The sequence below is a fragment of the Pseudorasbora parva genome, chromosome 12, assembly GCF_024679245.1.
Source record: "Pseudorasbora parva isolate DD20220531a chromosome 12, ASM2467924v1, whole genome shotgun sequence".
In the NCBI taxonomy this organism is placed as follows: domain Eukaryota; kingdom Metazoa; phylum Chordata; class Actinopteri; order Cypriniformes; family Gobionidae; genus Pseudorasbora; species Pseudorasbora parva.
Window position 1 is genome coordinate 31,169,233 of NC_090183.1, and position 15,313 is coordinate 31,184,545.

General features: G+C 36.8%; 1 protein-coding gene across 11 annotated transcripts in view; it reads right to left on the reverse strand.

The window, feature by feature from the left end:
• mast2 (microtubule associated serine/threonine kinase 2) overlaps positions 1 to 15,313 on the reverse strand; it is a 162,896-nt gene that overhangs the window by 14,777 nt on the left and 132,806 nt on the right. For 7 of the 11 annotated variants that reach the window (XM_067459858.1, XM_067459848.1, XM_067459849.1 and 4 more), the window contains 6 exons: positions 12,447 to 12,522; positions 11,869 to 11,889; positions 10,339 to 10,417; positions 9,058 to 9,212; positions 1,613 to 1,688; positions 228 to 437 (listed from right to left, as the gene is read on the reverse strand). In XM_067459858.1, the coding sequence (XP_067315959.1) occupies positions 228 to 437; positions 1,613 to 1,688; positions 9,058 to 9,212; positions 10,339 to 10,417; positions 11,869 to 11,889; positions 12,447 to 12,522 (617 nt within the window). The remainder of the gene's footprint in view (positions 1 to 227; positions 438 to 1,612; positions 1,689 to 9,057; positions 9,213 to 10,338; positions 10,418 to 11,868; positions 11,890 to 12,446; positions 12,523 to 15,313) is intronic. The other 4 variants (XM_067459852.1, XM_067459857.1, XM_067459851.1 and 1 more) reach the window with 3 other exon arrangements.

Consider the following 15,313-nt stretch of genomic DNA (forward strand, 5'->3'; position numbering starts at 1 on the left):
AACCAAAAACACACGTGATCCCGAGTTCTTTATGACTGCCCAGCAGTATAGAGTTGGCCTCTGGCCTGCTGTGATGACATCACCACTTAGGCAGACATGGATTTATGGCTAAGGAACAACAGGAAGGACCTGACTGAAACCGTGCATGACAAGGAGTCAATACTCTCAAAATATATGCCATCAGCTTCCAACATACTCTCCAGACAGTGCTGTCTTTGCATACTCACATCCTGGTGTAGCTTCTCAAGGTTCTCCTGTAGCTCGTAGAAGTAGCGGGAGGTGATGAGACCCTCGCGGGATTTGTCCAGGCAGTCCCGAGACAGTTCGATGACCTGGTGGTGGATGAAGCTCAGGACGCCGTCAGCTAAAGGCATGACTTTGTCAGGAGCTGAGGAGGATATGAAATCAGCCAGCCGTTCCTCCATCTGAGCAGTAGCCTGTGGGACAGAAAGGTGCTGGTTTAACAAAGGTCAAGCTATGGAGAAACGGAGGCATCTAGCCACCCACAATGCATAAGCATGCATTTAGGATATGCATATGGATATGCATTTAGTCAGTTTAGCGTGACTAGTCATATTTTTATCATTAATGTCCACCCTCTCTATTACCCTTTTTTCCAAATGCATTAACTTAAAAAAACAAAACAAAGAAAGTCTGATTTGTCATTATATTATGCCTTAATGCCTCATTAACGCAATTTTCGTCACACAGTTAGATCGAGTCGGGAGCTCACAATCACATATACAATCTACAGCACCTGTAACCCAGGTAGGAGGAAATTTCCATTCTCTAACTCTTTAACCCGATTCTGCTTCTGTTTGTGATCAGGCCATTTTAAGCCGTTAAACTCTGAAACGCTTTCAGTGATCAAATTATTGAATTCATCCAAACAGTCCAAACCAGTGGTAATGTCAAGAAGGCCAGGCTGATTGCATCAGACATATCACAGACTCACATTCCGTTTTTAGTTAATTATTCGTTCCAGTGTGTGCTTTGCTTTAAAACACAAGCTCTGTCGTATTCTGCAATTGTTTCTGAAGAGCGCAATTTCGGTGACTTACCGGTCGTACAGTAAGTACATGAGTGTCTGACCGTCTGTGCGCACACTCTTGAGCACTGATTGCTGCATTCATGTACAGACATACAGTACATTTGCGTTGTTTTCACACACACTCGTTTACGTTGTCATGATTAGTAATCATAGGTTTTTCAATTCATAGCATTTATTAACAGTATCATTATTAATGAATTAATTAATTTATAATAATTATTAATATTTTTATATTACAGTTATAATTTTATTAACATTTTGGCACCTTAGATTTATTAATAGTAAGAAAATACATACATATATACACACATACTATATATATATATATATATATATATATATATATATATATATATATATACACACATATATATATATACACATATATATATATACACACACATATATATATATATATATATATATATATATATATATATATATATATATATATAATCTGCTGCAGTGCGTATATATGTCACGTCAATAAAGTAGTTTTTAACATGTGAAAATGAGACTCTATCCAGTGTATTTGAGTTCTGCATCAGTTTTAGACCTCACCTTTGGGAAACGCTCCTTGTAAACATGGTTCATCATGATGATCTCATGGTCAAATGATATGGGTGAGCGTCCAGGGCTGAACAAGAGAAGAAAGAAAGAAAAGAAAATAATAAGTGGAGAAAAGAATTAACAAATGGGACTTACCGTACCTTTCTTTTTTGCATATAATTTCAACCCTGATGTCCCTCTGCTTTCAAGCAGATGTGGTTTAGTTTACCCTATACCTGTAATCTAATGTGGATGACAGACTAGAGCACCTGTATTTACTGACATTGCCAACCTCATTCATGTCAAAGCAGCATCTTCAATCAGAGGCGCTCCACAGGGAATATTGAGTGGAACGGCTTGTGTAGATAAACTAGTATGAGTGTGTGTGAGTTTTATTCAGGGACACAGATTACAGATGCAGCTGGGACCACATGAGTCACTCTGGTTAGTAAAGGTAAGCTGGTCATGTGACCCGAGGATGAGGTAATACTATAAGTCATCAATCGAAGGCTTGCCTATTCGTGGCTCCCTATTAGCCCACCTGATTGGATGAAAACATACTAACCATAGCACATCTGGTCCACCTCCAGGGTGCTGTAGAGAAATGCGCGAACACACATACACTAACACACTAAATTGGCTCATCTACAGGTGTGTCAATAACAATATGAGACAGGGGAAACATATTTTAGTCAAATCTTCAACTTACTTGAGAGCCATTTCAATAAAAAAAATTACGATCTGACCACGGCTGCGGTAAAGGTTAACTCTGACAGAGATTGATTCGCAGCCGAAGGGAGCTGCATTAACAATCACACTGAGAATATTCCTCCTGCTGAGTAGGGTAGAGAAAAAAGACGAGGGAAAATGAAAGAAAGAACATGCCTTGGAGCGATCCTCTACTTTTATTAAATAAAGAATTTACTGTGTGCAAGGAATCAATGTGAACCTCCTGCGGCGCAATAACATTCTGCATTCAGACAGATGATAATTAGCGAATGTAATTATTTTCCTCTGATGGATGCAGAAATGTCCTTGCAGACCCTAAAATCATCATGTTTTTGAGAAATGACCTTGAAAAAAAGATTCTCATTATAGTTTTAAGCCACATGGATTTAACTGAAGTAGATATGCTCTGTGCAGGAACATAACAGAAATAATGGAGGGAATAAAGGAAGGACAGCTATTCATATTTTTATGGGATAAAAGAATGTAGTGGAAAGTATAAAGGCAAAATTCTGAAATAAAAGGAGAGAAACAACTTTGAACAAACTCCCAACTCTTGAGTATGAAACTTTGACATGCCAATTATCTCTTACAATTCTTTGAGAATAGATTTTCAAGGAATTTTGACATTTTTGCATCAGAATATGCCTAAGTCCTAATATATTCTACATGAAAAACGAGACTCTTATGCTCAACAAGGCTAAAGTAAAATACAGGTAAATCAGTAATTTTTAAAAATATTATTACAATATAAAATAACACTTTTTATTTTAATAATTTATGTACAACTGTATTAAAAAGAGCAATGTAAAATTCTAAATGTAATTTATTACTGGTCCAGAACTTATTTTTTCACAGGAAACTGCCTGTTTTTTGTCACTCGCATCATCCTGGTTAGGACATAGCATTACAACGAAGAAAGAAATACTGTTACCTTCAAAAGCAACTACAACCACAACAATTTAACATCATTGGTGGCTTGGCAATCACCTCACCACCCATATTTTTGTTTGTTGGTTGGTTTCAGTAACCGTAAAAATGAAAAGTTATCTGAAAAGAATGTGAAGACCAACCAGAGATGCTATCACATTGAACAAAAGACAAACAAAGGGAGGGACAGCCAAAGAGAGAGGGGAGAAGATGAGAGTGTGTAAATGTGTCACAGTTGAGCACAGAAATGACCTCTAAATCCCTCCGAGGTGCTGGAAACCAGGGAAATCAGCTAGTTAATTGGCCGTGACAGAATGGTCTGCACTAACACAAACACACACACACACATACACGCACAATCAGATGACATCATCACCAACAAAGCCACTGACACCATCATAGTAATTTCGGACACATTCTGATATATTATGCATGTTAATTTAAAAAAAAAAGAAATTGCTTGGCTAGCCAGAAGGAATCCAGAATGTGTCCATTGTATTGTGGCACTGAACCCTTTATTAAAATAATATTCTAATTTACAGCTACCGCTACCAAATTCATTTGACATATGGATGATGGATGGTGACCACTGCACATTGAGCTCATTACTCCTCAACTGTGTGTTTGAGTGAGCTAAAAGATGTAAAGAGGAAGAATGATGGAGAACCGTGAGTGAACACTCTATGAAGAAGCGTTGCTGTCAATTCTCTCTGCATGTCTGCTGTCCAGGGCGTGAAATTAGCATAATACTGCTTCATTTCCTTGCCTCTAATGAACCAGATTGAGTTTGACTGCAAATCCCCATAACCTCCTCCCTCGTCCAGTCTTTTCATCCTTCTCTCCCTTCTTTCAACAGTAGAAATGGATAATCCCGGGATGCAATAATCTGTAAAATGTGGCAACGGCAAACCTCACTATCTTATCCAATATTTATGGATCTAATTCTGGAGTGCTGAACCCCCTGCTGAGTGTGTCTAGATATTGAAAGAGGCAAGGCCAGTGTTTCCTGAATAAGTCATCTTAACAGAAAGAGAGAAAGAGCCAGAGGGGAAAGAGAACGAGGAAGAGAGATGTGTTTACAGATAAGAAGCTCATGAAGGAGGTCTCTCTCTTAGTGTACAGGAGGAAATGATTCAGTCTGTCAGGTCCTGGGCAAAAGTGTGCGTGACTACTAGAGTTATCATACGATTCTACTGCAGAGCAAGAACAGATAAGAATAATCCAGTTCACATTGCATTAAATTGAATTCACAATGCAACAGAACAGAATTATTATTTCTAGGGCTGTCAATTGATTAAAATATTTAATCACGATGAATAATCGCATATCGTCATGAGTTAACTCGCGATGAATCGCAATTTAATCACACATTTTTATCAGTTCTAAATGTACTTTAAATTAATATGTTTTTACGTTTTTAATACTCTAATCCAGCCTTTCTCAAAGTGGGGGCCGCGGCACACTGGTGCCCCCTGACTGTGTCAGGGGTGCTGCCAAAAAATGGCGTAGGCTAAAAAAAAACAAAAACTGATATTTCATATATAAAATGTATTTGAATTTACATAAATACATTCTTCTTCTTTTTAACCCTTTCGCACATACGATCACATTCACACGTGATTAGAACGGTCAGTGCATCACGTTCATTGAAATGTAAATTCAAATGTGCTTTCGCGTTGGCTTGCACTGAGCCAGATACAGGCACGCTCAGAGCTGTCATATATCACAACTTTTCAGTGTTTTCAGCCACATAATGTTTATTTTAGGTTTCATACATATACGTACTAAAAAAACAATACATTTAGAGTTTGTAAAATACACAATGATGAAAAATGAAGAGGCAATAATAATCCTTTCCATTATAATTAGTTTTATTCATATCAGATACACATTGTGTCAGTAACTTTAAAGTTTACTCTATTCTTCTCCCAGTTCACCTGCCACTTACTTTTATGTATTTTGGGAGAAGTGGATGAATTCACGTCTTGTAAATCCAACAGATCCGATTTTCTGAACTGCGCCTGCTGCGGCGATGGCGGCGCCCATCGTGCATACAGCTCAACTAACGCGGTCATTATAAAGGTGTTTAAATAACAAAACACTTCCACTTGTATATATTTGACAATCGGAATATCAGATATTTCAGGCCATATCTAACAAATTTGTGAATATTTTGAATAAAAAAGGAAAAATGACATAAAAGCAGATCATCATTCATTCGGCTCTGTTGTTGCTGCGGTGTGTCACGTGACAAGCAATGACACGTCACAATGGAAACCATAAAGTGACACATTAATAACGGTCGCTTTGAAAAACTCACACTGGGGGTTCAGCCAGAATGTTTTAAATTTACATGTGAAAAGGTTAAACATATGAGCGGATTAATAAAATTGTAAATTCATTTTAGATAAATATATATATATAAAATTAACCATAAAAATCCGTCTCACATAAGTAACTGACGTCCCCACCGGGGTCGCGTGACTGTGCAGTTGGCTACATTGCTTTATAATTTAACCGCGAAAATACATTTGATTTCACAAAGAGCAAGAAACAAGCAACAGCAGCATGGATCGTTTTTTAAAGAAAAGCCCCACAAGAACCGGACAGTTTTTACTGTGAAATGGAGCCTCAGCCTACTACTTCCTCCACCAGCTCTGAGTCGGCACCAAAGGTCACAAAGGTAGACAAGGCTAAAAAGAGAACATACAATGATAATTACCTCAAATTTGGCTTCATCAGAACTGGGGATTAAACTGGGGTGCCTTGAAATTCTATGCACTTTTGAAAGGTGCCCTGACTGAAAAAAGTTTGATAAAGGCTGCTCTAATCTAGCCTGGTTTTACCAGACTCTTGTACATTTCATTTGTACATAGAGTCTGGCCACTCTCCATTGACAAGGGTTTATTTCCATGAAGGCGGGCACCCTGTTGAGGTTTAAAACTATTGGATCTGCCCTGAGCCACTCTGGATCTGTCATAACCAATCGCTAACGTTTGGTCGTGATGTATGTCATGCGCCCTTCGCCTGTTTCACTAATGGAAATCCGACAAAATAAAAGTGCACATGTGCATGCCACCTCAGTAATAAAACTATAGGATAAAACCTAAAACTCGTTTATTCGGATTGTGATTTATTCACGCCACGGTGGAGAGGAGAGTTTTGTGATCGGAAACGCGGCGCTCACGTGGTCCGTAACATCATTGTATGCTGTAAATAAAATGTCATATGCTTGGTATGATAATAAATGCTGCTATAAATAACGGACCAATTCAAATGTTTAAGTGCTTTTTTTTAATTTGTTTGAGCGGTGATGAAATATATTGCTCTTCTAAATACTTGCCAGCATTTTTATGAAATACAAGTCTAGAAATGCATCCTAATAACAGCAAAGCAACCGTATGGTGTTCTGCAGTGGTCAAAAATGATTACAAACAGTGAATTTTGAAGTGATATATTGTTGAAAACTCAGAGATGTGGATTCGGACAGCTGTTACATCAACACGACCTTGCGTTTGTCAAATACAGTAGGTAAAGTTAACTCGGCCGGGGATTTTTACGCGGGTGGTGAGAGACGGACGGCAATAAAATAATGGACCAGTCCCTGTAACTTAAATGATGGCAATACCTTCCGACCCCACGAGAAACAGTTACCGTCCGAATACCTTCAGCCAACTCCTTCATCACTAACAAAGCGATCTGGAAAATCAAACTTTTCCCCGAATTTACCCTGTTGGAGGGCCACCAACAAACCCCAGCAAAGACTGTTATTGCTCGGGGCTTTAACTTCTGGAAATTCGGCAGCGGTGCCACAATGCAATGAATGGTTTAGTTTGCATCTTTCTCCGCCGCCATTACTGAACTACATCTAAACTAGCGCTCGACATCAACGTCATCGTTCTCAGCCACTCACTCTGTTCGCTGATTGGACCGGTAAAAATTTGTTCGGAGAAAACCTAAGACTACACAGCAGTCCCAGACGTAGTACTAAAGAAAAATGAAAATTGAGCGGAAGTACGTAGGAGGGCAGAGCCAGGCTAGCTCTAATCAACATTAGTATGGACAAATATGCATGCTTTATAAAGATGTATGTTTATTATTAGTGAAACCATACGCAGAGCATGGAGACTAGATATGTATCAAAAGTCATAGGATCTTTTTCAAAGAACTTGTTCATGTATCTTAAGCTTAAAAATTCTGAATTAATGGTTAAATTATTATTATTAAATTATAATAATAATTCTCATTTTAAGAATTTAAATAAAGGGAGTTTTGACACTGGCAGTTTAATTCAGAACAGGACACAGTTTGTATAAAAAAATGGTCATTTTTTAATGTGAGAGCTGTCATGCGGACCTGTGAGCGCACCAGTGCCACACCATACCCGGAGGAGGTCCATATTCCTCGAGTAGGAATATAGCGTGGGCCCTTTAAGAGATGCACGTTCCCTGTTGAACTGCCAGTATTTTGTGTGTGTGCGCTCCGAACTCTGCCGCGATTCACGCAAACAGTGTGATGAACACAACTCAGGAGCGCTCTCGTTCCGAAAAGTAACCTGCGTATTCGTTTTAGCCGATTGTAATGTATTTAGTACAATAAAACACTTGTACTATAAGTGGTGATGGTGTCAATGATTTACCTTGGACATGAGTGAGAGTGAGCTTGCAGTGCATCCCGCTCAGACTGCAGAGAATGTGCTCAGTGAAAAAACACACTTTTCTTTCGACCTGGAGTCTAATAAAAGTTAAGCAGAAAATATGGTAGATTATGGAGGCTATAACTGCACTTGTTTCAGAGTAATGTTATTGTTAACCTTTATTGTTAACTCTTCCCCTATTAATGTTTGCTGCTGCACCCTTTACGGCTGATCTCAATTTCTCTTTCTTGAAAAGTGCATCATTATTCAATGTGTTAACGTAATTTTCAATGAAACAGGAAGACAGGGCAGAGAATATTGAAAAGCTCCTCCCCCTTTTTACATCAATGCCTTTACAGCTCGACCACAGCCGTTGAGCTCAGTAAAGCCGCCGTTTTCTACTAATCTCTAAGCATTTCTCCTCCTCCATATCGCTTTAAAATAACATTCTGTGTAGATTTCAAATGGTTCTGATATGTTTTCTGGTCTGCGTCAACTCGCACACGTGATTGGCTCTCTGCTTTTGTGTCTCTGGACCGGAGCAGATTTAATTTACCCCAATATAGAGCATATTGTATGTGTGTGAACAACAAGTTCAAGTGACCGATTTCAGCCACAGTTTCAGCGTCTGTTTATAATGTAGGGGCAGGACGCTTTCGATTGTAGAGAGTATTTGATTGGAAAGAAAATCTGATGAGAAGTTGAAGTGCAAAGTGATGTCATCAAAATCTCTGATCCATAATATTAGTAGAAGAGAGAGACTAAGTTTTGAATGATTATGTCTTCTAAATGCAAATTTTGTCATTGTTTTGGAGCACACTAGCTTACAGATAACAGTAACGCTAACATATTCATTCTAAACACCACAAAAAAAATTGTATTGACAGGTAGAGCGAGGCATGCAAAAAATGTGAAGGCAGAGGAGTGAAGAGGCATCAATGTGAAGGGCACAAAGGCTGAATTATTTGTCTTCTACCTTAGAGGATGGATAAGAGTCTAGAGAATGAGATGGCAGAGTCCTGTCAGATCTAAAGAGTTTGGCCTTTAACAGTGAGTGAGTGAGAGCCTGAGGGCCTGGCTGACATCACACACACTCACAACGTCATGTTCACTTGAAAGGCAACTTTTGATTGCTGTGAAATGGGAATCTGTGAAGTGTTTGTACCTGAGACTGCGGGAGCGCGGTCGCATGGCTGGAGATCTTCTCCCGTCCTCATCCGTGATGCTCTCCGAACTGAAGTGTTTTGTGAGGAAATGCAGCTCGTCTGCAGTGGGCTGGAAGGGCAACTGGTGCAGCTTCTCCTGAGATGAACATGATGACTGTGAGAAGCAGAGAGGGAGGGATTACAAGGACAGAAGGCATTGCATAGGCTGCCCTGACTGTCAATCAACTGCCTTTGTTTGGCGTAAAGTTGTTGGTTTTTAATGTCTTTGCAAATAGATTTTTCTCAAAACATTCAGGCCAAATGGGAAAAATATTGAAAATAAAAATATATTTTAACTACTATATATATATATATATATATATATATATATATATATATATATATATATATATATATATATATATATATATATATATATTATATAATTTATATTATATATGATTTATATATATATAAATTATTATTATTAATTAATTAATTCTTATTATTAATAAAAAAATGTTTAAAAATAATATTACAAGAAAATGTCCAGGTTATTTTTTAATTAAATTAAAAAAGAAAATAAGTTAAATAAGTTACTAATTATATTTTGCATAAAGAAATTGGAGCCTATTTAAGGACCATTAATTGCACTGTGACATTATTTACCTACTTATTACTTTCACAGACAAAAAAATATATAATTCTTAATACTGTATTACATGATCATAATTGGAATTAAATAATATGACAGCAAAATATTTTAATGACCCTAACAACAGGCTTAATTTTCATTATAATATAATTTTTTTTCTGGACATTTCTTAAGAGTTTTTTGTGGACTTTGCCTAATTTCAAAAAATACATTTATTTCTTAATCAATAGATTTCCCCCTGGTGTTTTGAGTTGAATAAAAGCTCTGGAGCCTTTAGAATAAAAAATTTGGCCTGAACTAGAAAACATCTTTTTATCTTTCTGCAGAGACTTTAATAGGGCTTGTGCGGTTTGAACTGATTCCCCAATGAAAGCAACAGCCAGACTGAGATACAGTCAATTTTCGGGGACAGAACTCTTTTGAAGTGAGTGCAATGATATGAAGCCACTGGCTTTACTTCAGGCTAAGGGGAGCTGCTTTGTACCTAGAGTTTATCCCACTGTAGGGTCAATAGGATAAACCTTCAAGGCAAGTTAAGGCTTGGGATCAAATGCAATACCAAACAGTGATGCAAATATCTAGGGGTTGGTACAACACAGAGGGACTACAGAAAAGAACATGAGCACAAACACACACAGATACTCACCGAGACTGTTGAGCTGGGGGTGTTGGTTCCATAGCCAGAGGATGGCAGGGAGGCCAGAGACCAGCGACGACCATCCGTCCTAAAAGTGTGGATGAAGGAAAGGTGAAAATCTCCTCATGACAAATCACTGCTGATATTCTTGGAAGTATTATGACCAGTAGAAAAGACCGCATTCAGACGAACAATAAAATCAAACAATCAGAGCAGAATAAAGCACCACAGATTAAAATGTCCACAAAAACTGACATTTGAACAATGAGGATGGTTATTAAATTCCACTGTGCGGCTAAATAAGGTTTGCTTATGAGAGAAATAAGCATCTGAGATAATGGCTAAGCTGCCCATACAGGAAGTTACTTTTATTGCTGATACTCAACTCATATAAAGCCCTTTCATGTAGTAAATAGCACAGTATAAATTAACTCTATGTGGCATTATGGCTCTGAGCACAACAGCAACACATTCATATATCATTCAAGCAAACAAATCAATGATGAATGATATTAGGAATTTAGCAGACAGTAAGCATCCCTTTACTTGGACATATGGAATTCTGCATAATTTATTTGACCCCTGATTACAATGTACAAAACACAAAGGCAGTAATGATTTTAATAACCATGGGTACAACTATAGCAAACAAGACATCAAAAAAGATACAGTAACATTTAAAAGTTTGGGGTCAGTACGTTTTTTTTTACTTTATTTTTTTAATACTTTAATATATTTAGCATGGGTGCATTAAATTGACACTAAAGACATTGTTTAATATATTCTATTAATCAAAGAATCCTTCGATTTGAACACTGAGAAATTCATGTAATTTTAGTTTTTACAAAAAATGTTACGTTTTCAAGATTGATATTCAGACATATTTTGTGGGCAGTAAATCAACATATTGGAATGATTTGTGAAAAATCACGTGACTGAAGACTGGAGTAATGGCTGCTAAAAATGCAGCTTTGCTATCACAGGAACAAATTACATTTTTAAATATATTAAAATAGAAAATAGCTATTTTAAATTGCAATACTTTTCACAATAATACTGTTTTTAAATGAGCTGTTTTAATCAAGTGAATGCAGCATTGGTGAGCTTTCAAAAACATCTAACCAACCCCAAACTTATAAATGGTAGTGTACATTATTCATTTGAATAATTTTGATATGAAAATACTCCACAAGTAAACATGTAGCCAACGTTTAGACACATTTTTTTAACTCTGTACAAAAAATTGATTTATAATATGAATATTTTATACATAAACTGAATATTTTTAATATGATTTATGCCAAGAAACTTGTGGAATATTTTTGAAGATTGGATATCAGTTCTAAGCACACAGTCAAGCTGAAAGTGGTGGGATGATTAATAATTTATCATTCCGATACATAAATTAAGTTGTCAGATGTTTTTAAACACATCTGACCGTCAGCCCTAATGAAATGGAAACATGATGTTTGGTGTAAATAGCCATGCTGAAAGCAGACACGGGAAATGATGGTGTAAGGGAAGCAGGGTAATTATTACCTGTCAGCCCTGTGTCCATGGCTGTATGGAAGAGAGTACAGCATTAAAAAGAGATGCTACTGTGAGAGCATCTACGTGTGTGTATATGCCCTGATCTAATGAGGATCTTTTACTTTCAATACTTTCGCAACATTAGTGTGCTGTACTTCGTCCATTAGGTGGCACTGTTGGTCCATGAGTGATTTGGACTGGATGACTCAATGGTCTTTGCTCTATGGCTGACATTCAAACGAATCCTTTTAATTAAGCCTGGGGGTCATCAGCTCTGTGTGTTCTCTCCCAGTTGTTAAAGCATTACCATCTTTTGCTGCTCAATTACCAATTCAGATTTTCTCATTAACATTCTTGGTGTCATTATTCAGAGACACAGAGAAGGATTATGGGACATTACAAATGAATTGAAAGTGGGGTGATTAATAACCAGCAGATGAGAAGAAAACTATGACAACAATATTTGCAAGAAGAGCAAAGAGATAACTTGCTCAAATATTTGAAAAGTTTAATTAGTACTTACAGAATGTGGAATATTTTACAATTAAATGTTTGGTTTTATAAGACGCTGATCAACTGTGATTTACCTGCGAGCTGGCACAAACGAGAAGTGAGCCGCAGTGTTCGGGGAGAAATTGCGTGGACTGTCCAATGGGCTGCTTCCTGAAAAAGACCAAAAACATAACATTTAGTGGACTATTCACATCAGTCAAGTTCAACTACCCATTATCAGGCTAAAATGGTACTACTATTGAAATAAGCACAGACTTTATACGTCAGGCCACTAGGAGGCATATCATGTCCATCATAAGTAAACATAATTGCCCTAGAGTACTTACCTCTTCTTTCCCACTGATTTTTCCCCTTTATTTTATTCATCAAAGCCCTTTTAAAATAACAAAACCCTTTAGAAGAGTGGGCTTCTTATGTAGTCCTCATTGAGACTAGAGGTACAGGGATAAAACACACTTTGATCATGGGTGTTTTCTTTTCTCCTGCACAGCTCTCTGAGAATAGATTAGTGCGTAGAAAGTGAAGCACTTATGGTGTTTAAGTGCTTTAGAAAACAGACCCCTTCCATTAAAAATGTCTCAAGTAGAGTGATATTGCATAATGAATGTTATAAAATGATTTGCAAACCATGAGCAAAGAATCCTTTATTGATTAACTGAAGTTCAAATTCATATTCATGAGATTTTACTAAAACTTACTCTTTATCTCTATTCCAGTGGTATTTAAATGGCAAGAAGATTTCATACCCTGGGCTCTTTCACAGTGTGGTATATTTTTAAATCACAATTTAGGACACATTACAGAGCATATCTTATAGATTTAAGACATGCATGACTGCTATGACTAATGTTACTAGATAAAAAAGAAAAGAAAAAAGAAGAGAGATCTAAAAACCCCTATTCCTAGTCATGTGTGAATTAAGAAGCACAGATCCAGGCATCATCAATCAATCCAGTCAATCCGAGCAACGGGGTGCTCCTATCTGGACTGCCTAGTATGGCTCGAGTCACAATCCCCCATACATTAATCATGCATTAATGCATTCGTCAAGCGGCCTATGCCAAATCTTAAATATTAATGAGAGCATAATTCTTTGTCAGGAAGTGACTGTAGGAACAGCTGCGCACAGCTGGACTGGGACACGGAGTGTGGATCTGTCACGGAGATGCATTCATTTAAAGGAGAATCCCGTCACCGAGAGTGTGGGAGAAGGCATTATGGTGTGGGAGAAGGCATTATGGTGTGCTACACAGCGAAACATCTGCTTATTTTTCATCACGAAAACTGTAGAGGATGAAGGGTTAGCTGAAGAGAAGCAGACACTTTCTCATACGCTACACAGCTGAGAAGAAAACCAATCAGCACACTGTTGAATTACACATGCTACGTTCACACCACAGCTGAATGTGGTACGGACCATTTTTTTAGATGACAGTGCAAAAAAAAAAAAAAAAAAAAACCACAGAATCTGACGTTTTCAACTCTAATGCATGAAAAGAAATTAATTTAGAAAAAAACTACTTCAATATACATGTACAGTGAACATATGCAACATTTTTATCACTCTAATTTGACATCCTTCTTAACTGCTTGCTTAATTTATCCTTCAATTATGCATAACATGAATGCATATAATGCACAATATGAAGTAGTACATACATACAAATTCATTTTATTAAATATATTGATTAATGTTATGATGCTGCAATAAATGTTAAAATACTAATACTAATGTAGAAACATAAGACTGAGAGTCATGTTCTTATTATCATAATAATAAATCAATGAAAATGTCTGAATAAGATAATTAATTGTATTAAATAAATAAAGGAATCTTTAAAAAAAAAGTTTACAAGAGTTTACAAAGGTTGCCGGATAAAACACCAGGTGTTGCTTTTAAGCAAAGTAGCAGGACACCAAAAACAGTGCTGCTATCATACATATATAAATATATAATAATAATAATAATAAAAAGATCTGATGTTTTGTGATCAATTTTGTTCTATACATCAAATATGCTTATGGAGACAGCACTATCACAATAGCAGTGAGTGATTTCCAATTTCTTTCAGTTCTCTTTTTGTCTCAAATGTAATTGTGATAGAGAGACCTGGAAGTTGTCTTCCATCACTGCTTTTACTGTGTCTTTATTGTTCCTGTGCATTTTATAATATTTGCGTGGGGTTTGCTGATTTATTTCTTGTTTTAGCTGAGTTGGCGTGGCCTTAAAGAAAGCATGAACTACACAGTAGCACTCATTTTAGCTTTTTTATGTTTTTGCAAGTTTTATCTATCCTATTTATTGCATTTTTTGACTTGTTGTAACTATTGTTCTCAATCATCTTGTGCATTTATTTATTAAACATAAGGTAAGGCAAAAGTACATTTTTAAAAAATGGTCTTAAAAATATGTATTTGCACATTTTTGCACATCTGCTAAACATTTTTAATAAACATATTTTTGGACACCAACATCACTCCCATTTTTACATCGGTGTGATTCTCCTTTTGGCCGCTCAGGTCCCTATCTCACAGTAATGACTAAGTGTAATTATTCCCAAAGCACAGACTGACATCAATTTTTGGGCTTCTGGTGTCATAAACTGGCAAACAGCATTCTGAAACAGACTGTAACGGGTGCAGTCAGTGTAGCAGTGCTGTTAATTGTGCTCAGTTGAGTTTGAGATAATTTAGCCTCCACTGCTTTTGTTGGCAGTCACATTAAAATGCTGCTAATGGCTTTAAAGTGCTTCAAATGAAGCAGCATTTGGGTTAATGTTCCCTTTTAGATTGAAATATTGCAAGCACACCAACTGCAAGTGATGCCTCCCTTACTGCTAGATGCAGTTTGGACAAAAACAATGTTTCCTCATATGATTTATATCAGGACCGAGCACTGCAAAGTACAATATCAATATAAAACTTTAATCTTTATTCTACA